An 18,168-nucleotide genomic window follows, 5' to 3' on the forward strand; every position below is an offset into this window, starting at 1 on the left:
CCATCCATCCATCCATCCATCCATCCATCCATCCATCCATCCATCCACCCATCCATCCATCCATCCATCCATCCATCCATCCATCCATCCATCCATCCATCTATTCATCCATTATCTTTACCCGCTTCTTCCTTTTCAGGTCGCAGGGGTTACTGGTGCCCATGTCCAGCTATCACTGTGTGAGAGGTGGCGGACACCCTGGACAGGTCTCCAGTCCATCACATAGAGACAAATGAGACAAACAACCATTCACTCTCTCACTCACATTTAGGGACAATTTAGAGTTACCAATCAGTCTAACATGCATGTTTTTGGTCTGTGGGAGGAAACTGGAGTACTTGGAGAAAACCCATGCATGCACGGAGAGAACATGCAAACTCCACCCAGAAAGGCCCCCATCTGGGAGTTGGACCGGGGCGACCTGCTCACTGAGAAGCGGCAGCTCTGCCAACTGCTCCACCGTGCTGCCCATCATTCAAATTCAAACAACTTAATTCAAAATATGGGCAACTAAGGCCAACTCCCATTTCCTGGTGTTATCTCTATTCCTACCTTAAAGAGGTACTTCATTGGGCTGCTACAGTTTGAGACAGGTTGGCCACTCTAACAGCTGAAAATTCAAAGAAAACGTGTTAATCTTTTATTGCGGTCTTGTTGAATTCTGAGTATTTGCAACCACGTGACAAAGCTGTGGTTTGCATTTTGAGCTGCCGGATTTTAAAACTCACTGTCCAGTTTTGTGTGCACGACTTGCAAATCTTTATTCTTGTCTCTGCACATTATTTCATTTCTACCCTCCACCTGCATCATAGTTGCCTCAGCCCAGTTGGTGCCCATCTTGGCAGCTGCCCCCACATTTATGATTTAACTTACATGAGTGTACTTGTGAAATTAAAAGGGACCAGTTTTTTTAAATAATGATTTGTTATTGAATTTTAGAGTAGGGCATTTTGTGGTAGCAGCCTTGTATGTTTTCTGAGAACTCTCAAACAAGTATTGTACAGTAAACTGAGACACCCCTCAAACATTTTGAGACATTTTAGAGATTCCCTCATGAATGTTGTTTGCCAAATAGTTGCCAACAGTCACAGCCCACTTTAATATTATAACTAATATAAAGTTGTAGGGATGGCAGTGGTTCAAACAATCCACTACAAAATTTGACAGCCCTTAAAGAAGATAAAATATACAGAAAGCAAAAGGTTGTAAACTGGCGAGTTGGTTTATTCAGCTTAGAAATTAACAAATGTGAGGATCTCACTTGGGAAAAGGTAAAATAAAACATCACAGTTTAGACACAAAATGTTGATTAATCCATTGTAATGTGTGATTTCAGTGAGACCTTTACTGGAGAGAAACTGTGTTTCTGTCAGCTTTCTGTGTGGACATGCAGCAGCAGGGGATGAGAGAATAGGAAACTGGATCACATCCTCACTATGACTGGAGACAGTGTCTTGGATGACCCCTCTTCCAACACCCACCCCCCCTACCCACACAGACACACACACATACACACTGACAGCTGATGTTTATCTGCTCTGCCCATCTGGGCCTTGTGACTGAACATCTGCTGAAGCTGCCACTGTGTACGCAGCGTTCTGCAAGTAGTGACAGTGAAGTAGCACTGCATCCCCCTCCCTTAAAAAAAGAGCTAGAGATGATGGGATGACTTTATCTCCAGATGTCAAAGCTCATAGCAAACCCAACCTTTCTCCATCAATTCTTGGAGTTCTGGCCAGCACTGATGACATTTATCTTCTTGTTTTGTTCAGGAATGATCTTCATGACTTTACTGGTTTCTAATAGCTATCAAAAGGGCCTACAGCTTTTCTTCCTAATTATATGATGTCATAAGAAATGATCACATACAATTATGAGACAATCATCAATACCCGCTTGTCAAAATTTCTGTTCGAATGAAGCAAAGGGAGCTTGTAGAACCATAATAGACCAACAAGCTTTTTGTCCTCTGCTACTGATTTTCACCCGTGTAGGAATAATTAAACATGGTCCACCGTCTCTTCTGTAAAGCACAAGGTGCTTCTATAATGGTGTTTGCAAAGCAGGCATTGAACCATCATCATTATCCAGACTCCCCTTTAAACCAGTTTGTCTATTTTAATTTTTTTTAAATAGAAGATGATGTACTGTAAATACCTTCTTGTCTTCCTTTTCTGTGAAGCTTTTTCCACAGAATGAGATGCTTTGCAGTGACTGCTGGGCTTTCATCCATTATGGATGCTGTGTTTTAGAGGGATGATTTGTGCAGGGTGATATAAATATATCCTTTTGCTTCCCAGCAGGATGAGAGAGGCAGCTCATGACAGACCACTTTGTTGAGTAAGAGCCTTTATTATTTGATTTGATGTCCAAAGTTGAGGCAAGCAAAGACGCACACATGACGAGCAGACGGCAAAACTGTCTATAATTTATGATTAGCAACAAATCTCTAGACACCTTCTCTCCAGCTCTCTGCTTCTACAAACAAATGTACTCAAGATCGCCCACACCAAAAAAAATTATAAGCAATTAAAATGCCCTCACTGACAACTACTGTGCTTTCTTCTTCATTAAAATAACTGCAAAGTATCACAATTCCAAAGTGATGGGTTTGACAGCTGGTGCAACGTAGTGCAACTTTGTCAACCTGAACGAGTATCTGCCCCTTGTGTCCTCTGTTGCCGGCCATGCCACAGCAGGAGGCTGAATGGTAGCATCCAAAAGCAGCGTGAGGTGAGGTGAGGCAGATCTGTGTGAGAGAGAGGAGAACGACCGAGTGTGTGAGTGTAATGGTCAATTGAAAAAGAAATGGATAGATACAAAACCCTCCTGCTGTGTCCTCCAGATCTCTTTGTAGGAGCCCAATGTGCATAGACATGCAATGAGGTGGTTCATATCTCGAGAAAGTCGTGCTTTTAATTTATCCGTGTACTTCATGATCTATTGATAAAAGACTCAGACAATTCAGATGGAGAGAGCAGCGCACCACTACTGTATGAAGCTTATGAAACTATGCCAAGCAAAAGCAAATCTTCAATGCTCAAGGAACATAGAAATAATTCATTACACTGCACTGAAGGCGAGGAAGCGCTGAGAGCAACACAGTGCAGGTTTTTTTTTTTTTAATCGCAGAATGCTGATTTTTATTTGTGCTTGAATTTAAAGATCCAGACAGGAGCCGTCAGTGTCTGAAGTTAAATGTGATAGGGATTGAAACAGAAAGCATGATACAGCAGCTTGTCTCTCTGCCTCTTTGTACATAAACACATCTTTAAGATTTGGTTGCGTCTCTCTCCTCCAGCTAGTTCCTTAATGTGCTGTGTCTGCTGTTTCCTGATTGTGTATCTCTTCTCTCTCTTTGCAGGAGCCTGATGTGGACCTCGTTGTGACTTTCTGCCTGCTTGACACTGTAAGAGGAAAGCTGATGTGTTGTGTGCTTCTGCAAAGGAAAAGCCAAACAAGAGGCAAGCTTCCCAACTTTGTTCTTGCCTTATGAAAGCATTCTCTGTGGACGTTGCTTCGGCACACTCTGCTCTGTTTAGTTACTGCATGTATCCCCCACTCTCAGGTGTAGGAGAGGGATAAAACACAAAGAAGAAGAAGCGGAATGAGATAAACACAGCGAGGAAGCGTAATTAGTGCTACTGACTTTGAGCCAGAGCTAGAAATCATGAGAAGAGACTTCTGAAGACATCTGAAAAGCATTGCAGCTAGCCTCCGGGACGTTTGCATGTGTGTGTGTGGATTTATGTGCGCACACCTCTTTCATTTTCAAAAGACTTGAATTTGTATTTGAATGTGGATTTAGCCCTTCATCATGACACTGCGCGGAGGCTTTAAGAGACTGTGGAATGGCCGTCACAAAGATGTTTTCTGCTGGCTGTTGCTGCTGGCTAGTTATTTCATGATCACCCTGGCAGCCAAACCCAAAATGCCAGGCCACACGCACCTCAACTCAATACGTATTGATGGGGACATATCTCTGGGTGGACTTTTCCCTGTGCATGCGAGGGGGAACGATGGAAAAGCCTGCGGAGAGCTAAAGAAGGAGAAAGGGATCCACAGGCTGGAGGCCATGCTATTTGCCCTGGATCGTATAAATAACGACAATGAGCTGCTGCCCAATATCACACTGGGGGCCCGCATTTTGGACACCTGCTCCCGGGACACCCATGCTCTGGAGCAGTCGCTGACATTTGTTCAGGCGCTGATTGAGAAAGACTCAACTGATGTCAAGTGTCTCAGTGGAGGACCGCCTATCATCACGAAGCCAGAGCGGGTGGTGGGGGTGATCGGCGCCTCCTCCAGCTCCGTGTCAATCATGGTGGCCAACATTTTGCGTCTTTTTAAGGTCAGTTATGCAATTTTCTTACTTTTTCTTGTGTCTAAAACTGCATTTGCTGCTAAAATATACAACAAGCTATCTTCAATGAAAATCAGCACAGACATGCTTCAGGTAGAGGATTTTTAATGAAATGCTCTTTATCATGTTATTTTTGTAAGACAAAAAAACCCAAACATTTTTTCAGTTGTCTTAGTTTCTGACATTTATTCCACCCTGTCTAGAAAGCTATATGCCTGTCATGACACCATAATTCACTTCACTAATGACAATGATTTGCCCGAGAGTCTCAATCTAGCCCTCATCTAATTAATTTAAGGAAGCCATGCATGGTTCTATGATCTCTGGACTACTGTTGAGTGTAGTGTTCAAAAAATGAGATTCATTGCTGTGCTGGGTTCATGGGTAAAAATATATTACAAGACTATTTTAATACCGACACTTCACTGTCAAGCTGAAGTGCATTTAAACTAATGAGCATGAAGAATGTGTCAAAATACTCTTTTCTTCAGGCAGGCCAAAAGCTCAAAGGCAGTGCTGTATACTCTAACATTTTTCTTACATGCAGGAACAATATACCTTTTATCAACAGTGAGGTCTTTATGAATTTACTTAATTCTCCAAGGACTGAACTATACACATATATTGGAGATTTAAACATTAGCCATTTTTTTATTGATTCATTTGTGTGCATGAGGTAGTTTTGGATCAGTAGAACAGTTGTAATTTTATTCAACAGTTTATGCATTTGTTCAAATAATACCCACAATATTTTATATTTGCTAAAGAGTCCTCAAGCAGGTTTGTTTCTACAGGCATCTGCTTATTATTTTGTATTACTACCTTGCTTTTTTTGCAAGTGGATCAAAAATTACCCACATACATTTCCTATGAAACTTCCTGGGAACTTCTGATTCTTATCAGCTACAGCTCTCAGGGTGGTGTCTGATGCACATCACACAATATCAGAAGTGTTGCCTCTCACTAGGCTTATTTTACAAAAGATCTGATATAAGTAAATGTTATCATTTATTTTGGGGCCTCTACAACAGAACAAGCCAGAGATCCTCTTCTGATAAAAGCTTCCAAGTCCAGCGGTTTACAGCTCAGACTGCTGATTTAATATAATCCTTACCACGATCCAGTAGTATGTTAGAAAGAAAGTAATAGTTGTTGTGTTTCTGAGCACAAAGAGCAACAAATGAGATGAGAGGTGATGATGATGATGGTGAGTGAAATTAGCAGAAAAGGAAAAGCAACTGAGAAGTTATTGCATGTTACAGCATGACCAAAGCAGGTGTATGTTCATGGACCAGATGACTGGCATCTAAAGACTAAGAGGTAGCCCTTGATGTTGTGGTACAACCACCCTGAATGACTGCACCATTTTCACAGCTCAGCACCTGAACTGACTAGAGGCATCACTCAGTCTTCATCAACAAACAAGAAGCTTGTATAGATCCACATTTTGTGAGTTGGCTGAAAACTTGTTCATTACTGCAAACCCCAGTCATTAAGGGGATGTGATGATTTGGGGTGTGAGTACACCCACAAAAAAAAAAAGCAGATTAGGCAAACAACATATTTGGCCAAGCAATGAAGATCACACATTTGGCTGAAATCTACTTCTGTCCAATAATAACAGCCAAAAGCAAATAGTTTGTTACTACAAATTGTTCAGAATAAAATATAATTTAAACATAAATGCTTTGTGCAAATTTAAATATGATACAAAACATTTTACAAATGACCATTCTAAACAAAAGTGGTATAAAACACAATGATCCGAATATGGGCCATGTTGTATAGGGTTCATTTGTGCATATAAGCACCACTTATCTGTTAGAACAGAAGCAAATAAGTTTGAAATATGTATTTTAATTTATGTGTGAATAAAGTAATTCTTAGATGACTTGTCTTAAAGGACCATTTCGGCTGTGTAGAGCTATTTCTTAGTAGCAACCCCCGTTTGTGAGGAGGAGAGTGTTGTGCCTGTATAAACTGCAATACACGGTCTGAAAGTGTGTTGAGCGTCACAAGTGATGTAGTTACAAAAAAGTTTGTTTATAACTGATCACACAGTTCAACTAATATTCTTAAAGTTTAACCTCAAAGAAAAGGTTTGGTTGAGTACAGTGAGGACTGAAAGTGACTGATCAAAAAGCAGTCCACTGTTCAGATGAATTATTTTAGTCCTTCAGGTTTTAAACTCTCGCCACAGCTAAAATATTTTACTGACATGATTGTTAAAATGATATAATGTTTCAAGTATTAGACTGTTGTTTGTTTACAGCAGTTTGTGGATGTTAGTACGAGGTCATACTTTTCCTTTGTAGCGAATATAAAATACCTTTTGGGAAAGATACCTCGTGTTTTAAATGTGCGTCATATAGAAAACGCATTTTGTTGCTCACTTCTGAGAGACTGGCAGAGTTTTATGGACGACTGGCGCTGGACAAGTTGTGATAAGTGTGAGTCACGTTTTTTCAAGTAGTTCAAGTCAAGTATTGTAATTCTAAAACATAACATTTTTATGAGGCTATTTTTTAATAAGCAGTAATGAATTTATTTCACTAAATATAACCTCATTCCTTTACTTTCTTGTATTGAACTGCATCAATTTTCATTATATTGAATCAACACTTATTTATCTCACTGCACTGTTTTTAAGGGATGTGTTGAATCCTGTTGTATCTGTTTTTTCTGCTAACATATTCTTACTAGACTGCATTGTTGGCATTGAGATACTGTATTATCCACAGACCAGCGCTGCACAACTCTAATCTATAAAAGTCAAGATTTAACAACTAACTTTATAACTGATGAAGCACAAGATGTTGTGTGATTAAATACAAAGACAACAATGACCAAAAACATTGTGCTCTCTTTATCTGCTGAAGGCTCACATAATGTTTTTATAGGTGAAAGATAAAGGATAGGATGTGGTCATAATTTTTAGATGTGAGAAAGCATACAGCTTCTGTACTACATCCCAACGTCATCCATCAAAAATTGATGACCTTCATTTATTCATGTTGACAGTGTTTGAGCTCCAAAAATCACCGAACAGGCTTTCCTTTTCAATATCTCATCCATTGAGCTTTTAGCTTGAAGCCGAAAGCAGAGAACACAGTGTAAGTTTCTACTGGTAGAACAAATAGTACAATATGTAGACTTTGCTCTGTCTACTAAGATTCATTTTTCAGAAGGGACAAATATCAGATGAAGCCTAAATCACCTGCTGTGACATTGATTCAACTTTGCTGCACTTCTAGGGTCTGAGATACAGCTCAACAAAAGACAGTATGGTGAATCTAACCTATACAGTGTGGAGAAATTTACTGGTTTGTCAATAGTCTGGTGGAATAAATACTATAACCCCCCACAAATTCCTGCTGGTCTTTACCGAATGAACTATTTGTGTTAGTCTTTTTCCAGTGACACGCTCAGACCTGTCAAGCAACCTTTGCTATCACAGGAACGCAGAGTCTAATTATCCTCGTCGCTGAGCAAGAAAGAAAACTGGTGATATATTTCAGGAACTGCCTCGTTGAACAGAAGAAAGATGTCTGACTTCAAACATGAGTCAGATAGCTCATTCTACGACACATGTCAAATCTTCTTAGTCTGAATAGAAATGTTTTATGCACTCACTTCCTTGTTAGGAGATGTTTCCATACTAATCTATAATGAGCATTTTTTTTTCTGCTCAAATAAAGTCATGACATCCAGGGATTTTTTTTTTTTTAGTAGTCAGAAAATGCTGAAAAGCAGTGTCCCCCATCATTGTCGCCTTCATCAGAAGAAGAGGGCACACCTCAAAGCAAAACCTCCAAATCCAAGGAGACAGAGAAACCATGGGATGTAACTTGTGCTATGCTCAACAACCCTTTAATGCAACGTTTTCCTCAAAACAAGGCTACCAGTGCTCGCAGAACTTCTTACAGGGGGTAAATGACACACCAGGGCATGGCCTTTCCATTCACTGGCCTGCGAGACATCTTCACAACCAGCTAATTGGCACGTCTCTGTTTGGGCAGGATGCTGTTGTAAACTGTGCCAAATCCTGCGGGGAGAACATACAGTATTATTTAGCTTTTTTCTTTTTTCCCATTCCTCTGCTGTAAAGGGCACGGAGCTGCACCGTCTTATACGTAGTAGTCTTCGGCAGAAAATCTGTTCTCTGTGAGTTTTGTGCATCCTACATTCTGATAGGTTTTAGATTAAACAATATGCTTGGAAACATAAGCAGCAACCCATTTAGACGTACAAAGGCCTTAAATGGATCTTCCCTCCCTTGACAGGACCTTGAGATCAACTTGGCAAATTTCTGAGAGGGGAATAGCCTACTCCAGAAACACTTTGCTCTAAGCAGGAAACATTTCAACAAATGGGTGTACAACACACAGCTAATGTCAAGAGACAGCAAACACATATTATTTGATTTCTGACACAGGGAAAACAGTCTCTAGAGGAAACCACACAGATTGTGTGTTAGGGTCTGTGAGGTTTTGTCTTATCTTATTTTATTTTGGGGTTTTCAGTTTCATGTGTTTTTTCTTCTGATGTTTGAGATTATCTTGGCTTTCATATACCAGTAATTGCCATAGTGTGATTCTTGTCCTGTGACTTAGAAATATATATTTATTTTCATGTTCTTTGCTCTAATTTTTGTTACTTCCTGCTACATTTTATAAAGGTTTTCCTGTGGCATTGCTTCCTTTCAGGTATTTTTGCTGATTGTATGCACCTCCTCTATTGATCATATCTGTCAGTAGATGAGATTCTTTGTGTTAGTTGTCTAATCATATCTTGAATTTTTGTTTTTGGACCTCCTCCTTTCACCTACTTTTTTGCCTTAAATTTTATATACTCTGCATGGCAGCATGCGTGGCATGGTGGCACAGTTGGTAGAGCTGCTGCCTCTTGACATGGTATTACTAGAACTCATGAACTATTAGTGATAGGAGTGTTGTGAATGATGCTCAGCTCCTACATCAAATTTGAGTTCTTCTTCTTTTTTTTTTTTTTTTTTTTTTAAAATAGTGTTTCAACCATTTTGGAGGCAGTCAATGTCAATTGGGGGAGTGGTGGCGTAGAGGTTAGAAGATGGGCCTGTGATGGGAAAGTCACAGGTTCAACTCCCAGTACCGTCAACATCAAAATGTGGGTGGAAAAGGTGAAACACCCACACCTTCCTCCACTCCCCACCCCCCACACACACCCCCCACACACACCCCATCTGCTCACCAAACAGGTCTCTCTTGAAAATGAGTTCTCGTGACTCAATGAGATTACCTGTATAAATAAAGGGTAAATGGTAAAAATAAAAAAAGCTCTTGAACTGGATTAACTATTTTTTCTCACTTGCCCTTAAAACAAGATGGACACTGTTCTTCCCACTCCTGCCTTCCTCCTGCCTTTGCTCTTTGTCCTGTGCATCAGAGATTCTCTTTACACATCTTCCGGATTGTAAATTTATTATGGATCTGGTCAGCTGGTCTCTCAATGCAATTGATAATTTTTTTCTCCAAGAGACAGGGTGCTGGAGAGCCCTCATGTCCTGACAAACGCACGCAGCTGGGCATATCATAGATAATGCATGTCCAAATTGGATTTATGATAACATGGTTTCTGCTTTTTTGAATCGTTGGATACCTAGGATATCGACAAATTAAGAAGATGCCGGCAGCAGTTTTGGCCATGGTAAAGCTGCCAACCTCATGTGAGGGATTAATTTGTGCTTCGAGCTCTCAGACGCTTTGCGAGCTCCCTGGAACTCAACATCTGTAAAACTGAGTTATGGCCATCTTGTGTTTGCCAAAGTTGACAAATTGTAGCAGTCATCAAAAAACTAAACAAAAAAAGGCCGATTCCAAAAGTAAACGTTTTCAGATCTACATCGCATTACCTTTTGAATCCATCCACTGCAAAACTCTGAACTGTGAATTAATACATAATATCAGGCAACAGTTTCACCAGCTTTTACTTTTGTTTTTACAAAATTGTTTATGCAAATTCCAGCAAACACCATTCCTGTTCTAACAAAGTGAACACAATGCACAATACATGATGCAAGACTGATAATGCTTTTTTTTATTAGTATTTTTAGAAAAAAAAAAATCGCAGTCAGGCTCCACCGCTTGTTTTCACAGATTCTGTTCATAACTTTTATGAACAGAATTTCTCGTGCAGCTTGGGAGCTAACGCAGTCCAGTTTGGTAACCTCAGGATTCCATCTCAGCTATTTGCAAATGATGTGGTCTTATTAGCGTCATTATGCAGCGATCTCCAGCTGGTTTGCAGCTGAATGTGGAGCAGCTGGGATGAGGATGAGCACCTCCAAATCTGAGGCCATGATTCTCAGTCAGACAAGAGTAAACTGCCCTTTACATGCTGGAAGTGAGTTGGTGCCTCAAGTGGAGGAGTTGAGATATCTCTGGGTTTTGTTCACAAGTTAGGGAAGAATGAGTCATGAAATGGACAGCAGATTGGTCTGGAACATCTTAACTCCAGAAGATCTGAAAGAGGCGACTGTGGAAAGAGACGTCTGGACCTCCCTCCTCAAGCTGCTGCCCCTGCAACCTGACTCCAGTGGCAGATAATGACTGGATGGATGGAAGAAAGGATTGTTTTAGAACACCACAAGCAAAACCTTCTCACATGGTCATCTTATTAAAACACGTTGTATTTTTACAATATTTCTGTGTTGAGCAAACATTTTGGATAACGTGGAGGGCACCCAAAAAAGCCTTTAATCAACTTATGTACTGTCGTGTACTCGACATGCAGAGCATTTTTTTCTGAATCACACTGATGGGGAAATAAGACGCCATGGACATGTGATTTGCATGGGCCCTAGAAGAGGCCAAAGGTGAAAGAAATAAAGTGCTTCGTATTTTGAAAAAATCATGGCACTCCATAGGGTCAGTAGCTGAAATTGCATGAAGCAGGTTTATTCTTCCAAATATGGTGCAACATTATATTCCTTGTTGAGCTTTTTCCCTGTTGACAAGTTAAATTTTGCTCTTTCTCACTTTATTTGTCCTGAATTTGGGTTGACATGATAGAAGTTTTCACAGTGCTGTTTATGATTTTTGTATTTTTTTTTAGATAATGTAAATCTTTATAAAATGAGTTCAATAAAATACAGCAATATTGACTGTGTTCTTTTGTTCCCTTTAAAAATTTTACTAACAATGGAATATTTTAAAATTATATCTTCGTTTAATGCAAATTAGAGAGATGTTTTCATGATTTGGTTATTAAGTTAGCCAGGTTTTCATTCTCTCTCTCTGTGCAAATGGACACTGAGAAACTCAAGAAAGGTTGGGGAACAAATTTAGGCTAACTTTTTTTTTTGCGGTTTTCAAGAAACATTGCGGAAAAGAAATGTAATCATGGAATTAGCTCAAGGAAGAGTCAATATACCACACAAAGTAACACAGCTGCACCCTTTGTGAACAAATCTAGAAGATAAGTAGACACAATGTAGCTTTCCAAAAACACGATGATGATGAAGACTGTGGAGTTACAAGAAAAACTAGAGAAACTTTACTGTTAACCAATGATTTATTCATTTATATATTTATTTATTTAGTTTGCTAACCAATGCAGGAGAATGTGTGCTTTTCTGTTTATTTATTTTTATTTTTTAGCAAATTATTTCATGTAACATCAAACAGATATGTTTGAATGTCTCAAAAAGATATCACTGGATTTACATCAACATCTAAAAAACTTTTGGAGTCAACTTCACTCAAGATGGCCGCCACAGCTTTTCGACATCAGCAAATGCAATTTGCTATGTTTTAAAGACACCTGTGCAATATTTGGTGTATTTATAGCTAAGAATCATTCCCAGCTCATATTCCAAATGCTAGCAGATTACACTAAATCTTTATTTAAAGCTCCAGTAAATATTGGAGGCATTCCCATCTGTGTGTTAGCAAAATATCTCATGAACCACTGGGCATATACTTTGTAAAAAAACACTAAGAGAACTCCTACATGTGTCCAGTTAAACCACTGTTTTTGTCTGTCCAAACAGGTCTCACTTGTAAATGAGTCTTTGAGGCTCAATGTGATTTATCTGTTTAAATAAAGGTTGAATGAATGAAAAGAAATGATTGATTAGAAGTACATCTATAACTGATCATCTTTGAAGACAGCATATGATTTAGGTTGGTTGTTCGACTTCAGCAAACACAACAATTACTGTAACTAAGTCAGTTTTACAGATGTTGAGTTAAACTTGGTGTGGTTGCAGTTGAGAATCATTCCCAACACATATTGCAAGTGTTAGCAGATTGTGTGAGATCTTCAAATATTGCATGAGATTGAATATACTGTAGTTAGTTTTAAGGTTTGACCATAATTCCATCTTTCAACATCCTGCAACTAGCTCAACCTAAAACTTTGGCTGGATGGGCGACAGGAAACATGCATTCCTTTTTAACACTCTGCTTTTATTTACCGGTAGTTCGGTTCACTTATTTCACCATATTTTACAATCAACACATTTTTGGACGAAATGTTTTGAAATGGAACATTTCCATTTGTTTTGTAGCTCCTCACGTCCGGGCTTATACCTTAAGCTCCTCTCAGAGTTAGTGTGAGGGAGAAGTGTCTGCTCAGCACTTCAGAACAGCCAGGATTCCATCCTCATGGTGTGCCATGAATATTTTACTATACTGCTACGTAATCTATGCCAAGGGATCATGGTTGAAAGCTTCTGCACTGCATTCCCTCGTCAGTGGGTCCAGCTCCTGGTCTGTTTGCAACACTTGGGTTCTCATGCTGCCTCATAAGCAGAGGCAAAATGCATCAGCACTTTGAGGTAATTAGTGGTTGGTTGCTTATGACACTCAAGACAGACGGAGCGTAATTAAAGCCCCAGGCTTTTGATTGTATCTCTTATCCATCACTGAAAACAGCTACCGAGGACTGGCTTGAGCAGGGTTATTGCTGCAGCAGTGAAGAAACTGCAGGAGGCGTGCACGGTGTTTCAGGTGTTGATGCTGACTTGCTGAGACAATCATAAGATTTCAGATGAAAAGAGAGGTAGCCTGGGCAACTTCCACCCCAGCAGCTTTTTAAAATGAGGTACAAGCAGCACAAGTCAGCTGGCAAGACTTGAACAAAAGAGATGCTGGAAATGCAGGTCGTTGAAAGAAAGGAGTGAGAAAATGGTAGCAGGATGATTTAAGAAGGATGAAAAGGAGGGTTAACCAGTTGCCTGTTTGCTGTTTTTGAAGCAGAGTCTGAAACAATGGCGGCGGCCCTCAGGCATGGCGTCCTAAGCATTTCCTGTGTTGGATCTCTTCTCAGTATCAAAGATACGCTGAAAGCTTTAGAGGCAGTGAAAAAATGTGCTCACATATGCTTTTTACTTTCAGTTGTTAATGGCCCATGTACTCACCCAGTAATAAATGTAACAACCTCGTTCTTTGTCTGTCAGCCTGGATTAAAAATACAGCAGCGTGTGTGTTAAACAGGCATTAATGACTTTTGATATGGCCTGAGCTGAAGTCATTCACTGCGAAACAGGAGACAGTACTAGTACTACTCAGTCTCATGTGTGAAGGCAACCTCAAGTCAGTCATACTTTGAGTTTTTACAGCAACTCCTGTGACACTTTGCACTACAGCTACTGTTTATATTGTGCTGCTGTTTGATGGAGAAGTAAAACGCCTTCACTGTATTTACCAGATCTTAATTATGAGCTGCCACCAAAGACAAAAGGCTATTGATACATTGCTTTTGCCCATATCTCTTATGTTAGCAAAAATACCTCAGGAATCACTGAAAAGATTTTAATAAACTCTCAGAATGTATTTATTCCATGATGATCTACAATGATTAACATTTGGAGTAAACATAATTCAAGATGGCTGCCACAGCCAATTGAACAATAGGAAATGTAACATGCATATAACTTAGACGTTTATATATTTAGCTACTGTTTGATGGGGTCATAGCTGACATTCACTTTAAACATATACTCCATGCACTACCACATCTCGCAAGGTCTGCTTAAAACTTTGACATTTACTGTTCATTTCTGTTAGCAAAATATGTCACTTGTTAGAATTTAGTGAAACTTTCAGCAAGTGATTGTTGGATTTACATCTGTAGCCGATTATCTTTTGGAGTGAACCCAATTCAAGATCAACTAATAAACATTAGCCAAAACAAAAACAGCTTTAATTCGGTCAGTTTTACAGATGGTGAGCTAAAGTTTGGTGTTCTACTCGCTAAGAGTCAGTTACAACACATATGCTGAGCAGTACTCATTGTGCTACCTTTTTAATTAACATTTTAACATTAAATTTAGGTGTCAACCAGGTTTGCCTGTTAGCAAAATATCTCATGAACACCCAGACACATTTTAATGAAAGCCATCTTTAAATGGCTAACTTTGAAATCAACCCACCACATGACCACCACAGCTAAATATCTAACAAAACAAAAAGGATTTTAACTCAGAGTCAGAGATATTGCTATAAATTTGAATGCTGTAGTAGATGAGAGTCATTCACGGGTCCACAGGAAACGCAAACAGGCCCAGGTCTCCCTTGCAAAATAGATCTGTAATCTCAAAGGGGTTTGCCTGATTAAATAAAGGCTAATAATAATAATTCACAATGTACACTCCAAGTTCTAACTTATCTTATGAAATTTGATAATATCACCAGAGACTTTGCATAATGATATCTTTAATATTAAAGTAAAAGGGCTAAAACTATTGTCACTTATCAAAAGAGTTAGTTAGTTTAAAAATCTGGCATGAATTGTATCAGGTGATGTGCGTTCCTTCAAGGAATATTAGGCCTTTAATCAGTTTTTGCCATTGAATGTATACAATAATTTTCATTTTCCTTGAAATGTAACATGATAATCTAAGCCTACGATCTGCAGATAGTTTGTCTCATACCGATTCTGTTTTCAGTGCTTTTATAATTGGCACAAGTTCAGATGGCTTTCATGGAAGTTACAGTGTGGTCAGATATCCCCTGACTCAAAGGAACAGGAACACTGGCATGGCTACAGGCCACTGTACACTCTTGCTTGTTAGTGCTCTCTCACACATGGACAGTCCCCGAGGTGCTGGCTCTCACCTTCACAGAGCCTCGTTACTTTAGACTGGGGCGGAAATTGAAGAGAGGCGGATCTGGAAAGAAACAAAAAACCACTATGTCTGTTCTCACTCAAACCTTATTCTAGGTATAATTTTAAGCATAATATGCTACATTAGCTCATTCTTGCAGCCCATTCCCCTCAAACCCAACTGAGCTCAGCATATCTCACCAACTGAAATCCCTGCATTCAGAAAGTCAAGCCATCAGAAAAAAAACAACCAAACAAAACAAGGAAGCAAATCGATAAGTGGCGAAATAACAAGAAGTGAGCAATTTTTTCCCATCGTTCACAGACCAGTGGGCTCTTCATGTTTCTTTGTATCCCTTAACTTGACATTTTGCAATTGGGCAGATTGAATCCATGAAGCTGCCTTTCTGAACCCCAGATTGCAGGTGTTCCCTATCTCCCGTGCTTCAGCGACACAGGAGCAGCTTCTTTACCTCCGGATTAGTTCCAACTCAACTGACTTCGCCCACACAGAACCAAGAAGTCAATTCCCCAAACAGTTTTGGAATTAAGTCTGCCCAGAACTAGTTTTTCCTCTCCCCTTTTCTTGCTTTTTACAAATTCCTCTGCAAACAAGCTGAACCTCCATGTGCAGTGACCAAAGCTGCTGTGCATCGTTTGTCTCAAGGTTGAGTTTCACTCGCTTTAATTACAGCCATTTAACTAGAGTCTACTGTGGCAGGCAAATCGGGGAAATGCTGGCAAGCAAAAAGGAAATATATTTATTATTTTAAAATATACGATTTCTTTCTGAACGAAAAGCCAAGAGCAACAACAAAAACACAACACGAATGCCAACAGGGTTTTCCTGTGTTATCTGTGCAGGAGCTGTCACTTTCTCCCTATCACCCAATTTCTTACATGGAGACGCACCTCCGGGTCTCTGCTCCCGCTTCGTCTATTAAACTTTACAAAGCTTGCATCTTCACAGTGGAAACCAATAGCAGAGCACAGCCATCAAATAGTTTTCTTGAAAAGTGCGTGAGATAAAAGGCTCGGAGCCATCTCACCTGCATAATTTGCCATCAACGTGGTAATCCATCAGTGTCCTGCCGTGTGAGGCTGCACTGCTTAAAATTTACCCAGACAATAAAAAAAAAAAATGGTTTGAGGACATAGATGTGAGGAATCCCCGAGTGGCACAAACAGTTTTGGATCTGGACTAATCAATAGCACCATGACAGCTTACTTATTGATTGCAGGGCAGAGATTTTTATCTTGTGTAGTCAACGTGACAGTGTCAGCTGGCTGAAAAATGAGCAAACTGGAAGCTTGGCGGCTTCCGTGAAATTTTCTTGACAAATAAACATAAAACACGTGAGCAAGAAAAGATCGTTATAATAAAATTTTCATACAGCCAACATAAAGTAGCCCGAGATCGTAAAACAGAATTGTTCTGTCAGCTGAATGCCAGACAGCAGCCGAAGCTCGCCCTGAAGCGGGAACTGAAAGGCAAATTTTTGGCGTCCTGCAGGCGAAGCAGCTCGGACCTCATCCAGCCCTCCAGCACACGAGACAACGCAGAGCCTCCTGTGAGTCACTGCTGTGTCACACAAAGGCAGCTTAAGATAAACTGTGGAAAATAAAATAAAAAAAATCAGAACATTCAAACTGTGTTTTTGAATTTATCCAAACTGGGTCAAGTGATAATTTTTTTTTGTGAAGCTCTGTGATGTAAAAGGAAAATCATTATGAATGTTCCAGTTTTCATGCCCCAGTTTGTAAAAAGCTGGATTTTCCCCTACAGATGACAAACAAAAAGGGGCTGTTAGATTATTGTCTCATGCATATTTAGACGGTTTGATCATCTCCACAACAAACAAAGCACCATTTTCTGTTGATGCTCTGACCGCAGCAAGAACGTGGAAGAATCACTCAGATGATGTCGTGCAAAATGAAGTCTTGGACTATGCAGTGAAAATAGACAATCCAATTTGTTTATGGCACGAGGTCAGGTACTTGAGAAATTTTGTCAACAAGGAGCAGTTAAATCAGCTGAGAAAATGAAGAGCAGTGGTGCAGCAATGATGAATCAAAAAGGCATAGACACTGGTAACACAATCTGGCAGGATGATTCTTAAAGTGCTGCACCTTCTGTACATCAAATCACTGAGGCTTTATAAACTGCTGCACATATAGAATCAATGCACTTACAGCATCCTCACAAAAACCATAGAGGGGGTGGAGTCAAAACTGGTGAGGCAGCAACATTCAAAAACTCAAACTAGTATCTGTGTGACGTGGCAGCACACTGCTCTTATTGTTACCTGCCTCTATAAAACTGTGCAAGTGCACCTATATTCATTTGATTGTAGACACATTAAAAAAAAATCACTGTAATGCCCCTTTGATTGTTGATATGTGCTGCTGATTATCCATGCTGCTGATCTCATGCTGCTGATTATTCCATGCTGCTGTATTCATTCGTACTCATCTGCTCACACAGACTCATGTTCGTGCTGCTGTTGTTCGGCGTATTGCTTTGCACTATTAGTGCTTACTGTATTTCTTAGTTCATATCTTAGATCCTTATTACTGTTTCTTTTTACAATTTATATTTCTGTTGTTGTTGGATGTAACTGGGACCCTGTGTACACAATTTAGTTCCACCTCATGTACCACATATGATGCAAATGACAATAAAGAACCTTAAACCTTGAACAACCACATCTATACAT

General features: G+C 39.7%; 1 protein-coding gene across 1 annotated transcript in view; it reads left to right on the top strand.

Annotated features, from left to right (window-relative positions):
• The first annotated feature begins 3,817 nt into the window (after positions 1-3,817).
• The window catches only part of LOC119416665 (metabotropic glutamate receptor 4-like), a 186,047-nt gene continuing 171,696 nt past the window's right edge, over positions 3,818-18,168 (top strand). The window contains exon 1 of the mRNA XM_037683850.1: positions 3,818-4,351. Coding sequence (XP_037539778.1) covers positions 3,818-4,351 — 534 coding nt within the window. The remainder of the gene's footprint in view (positions 4,352-18,168) is intronic.

This window comes from Nematolebias whitei, chromosome 11, assembly GCF_014905685.2.
Source record: "Nematolebias whitei isolate Nwh7 chromosome 11, NemWhi1, whole genome shotgun sequence".
In the NCBI taxonomy this organism is placed as follows: domain Eukaryota; kingdom Metazoa; phylum Chordata; class Actinopteri; order Cyprinodontiformes; family Rivulidae; genus Nematolebias; species Nematolebias whitei.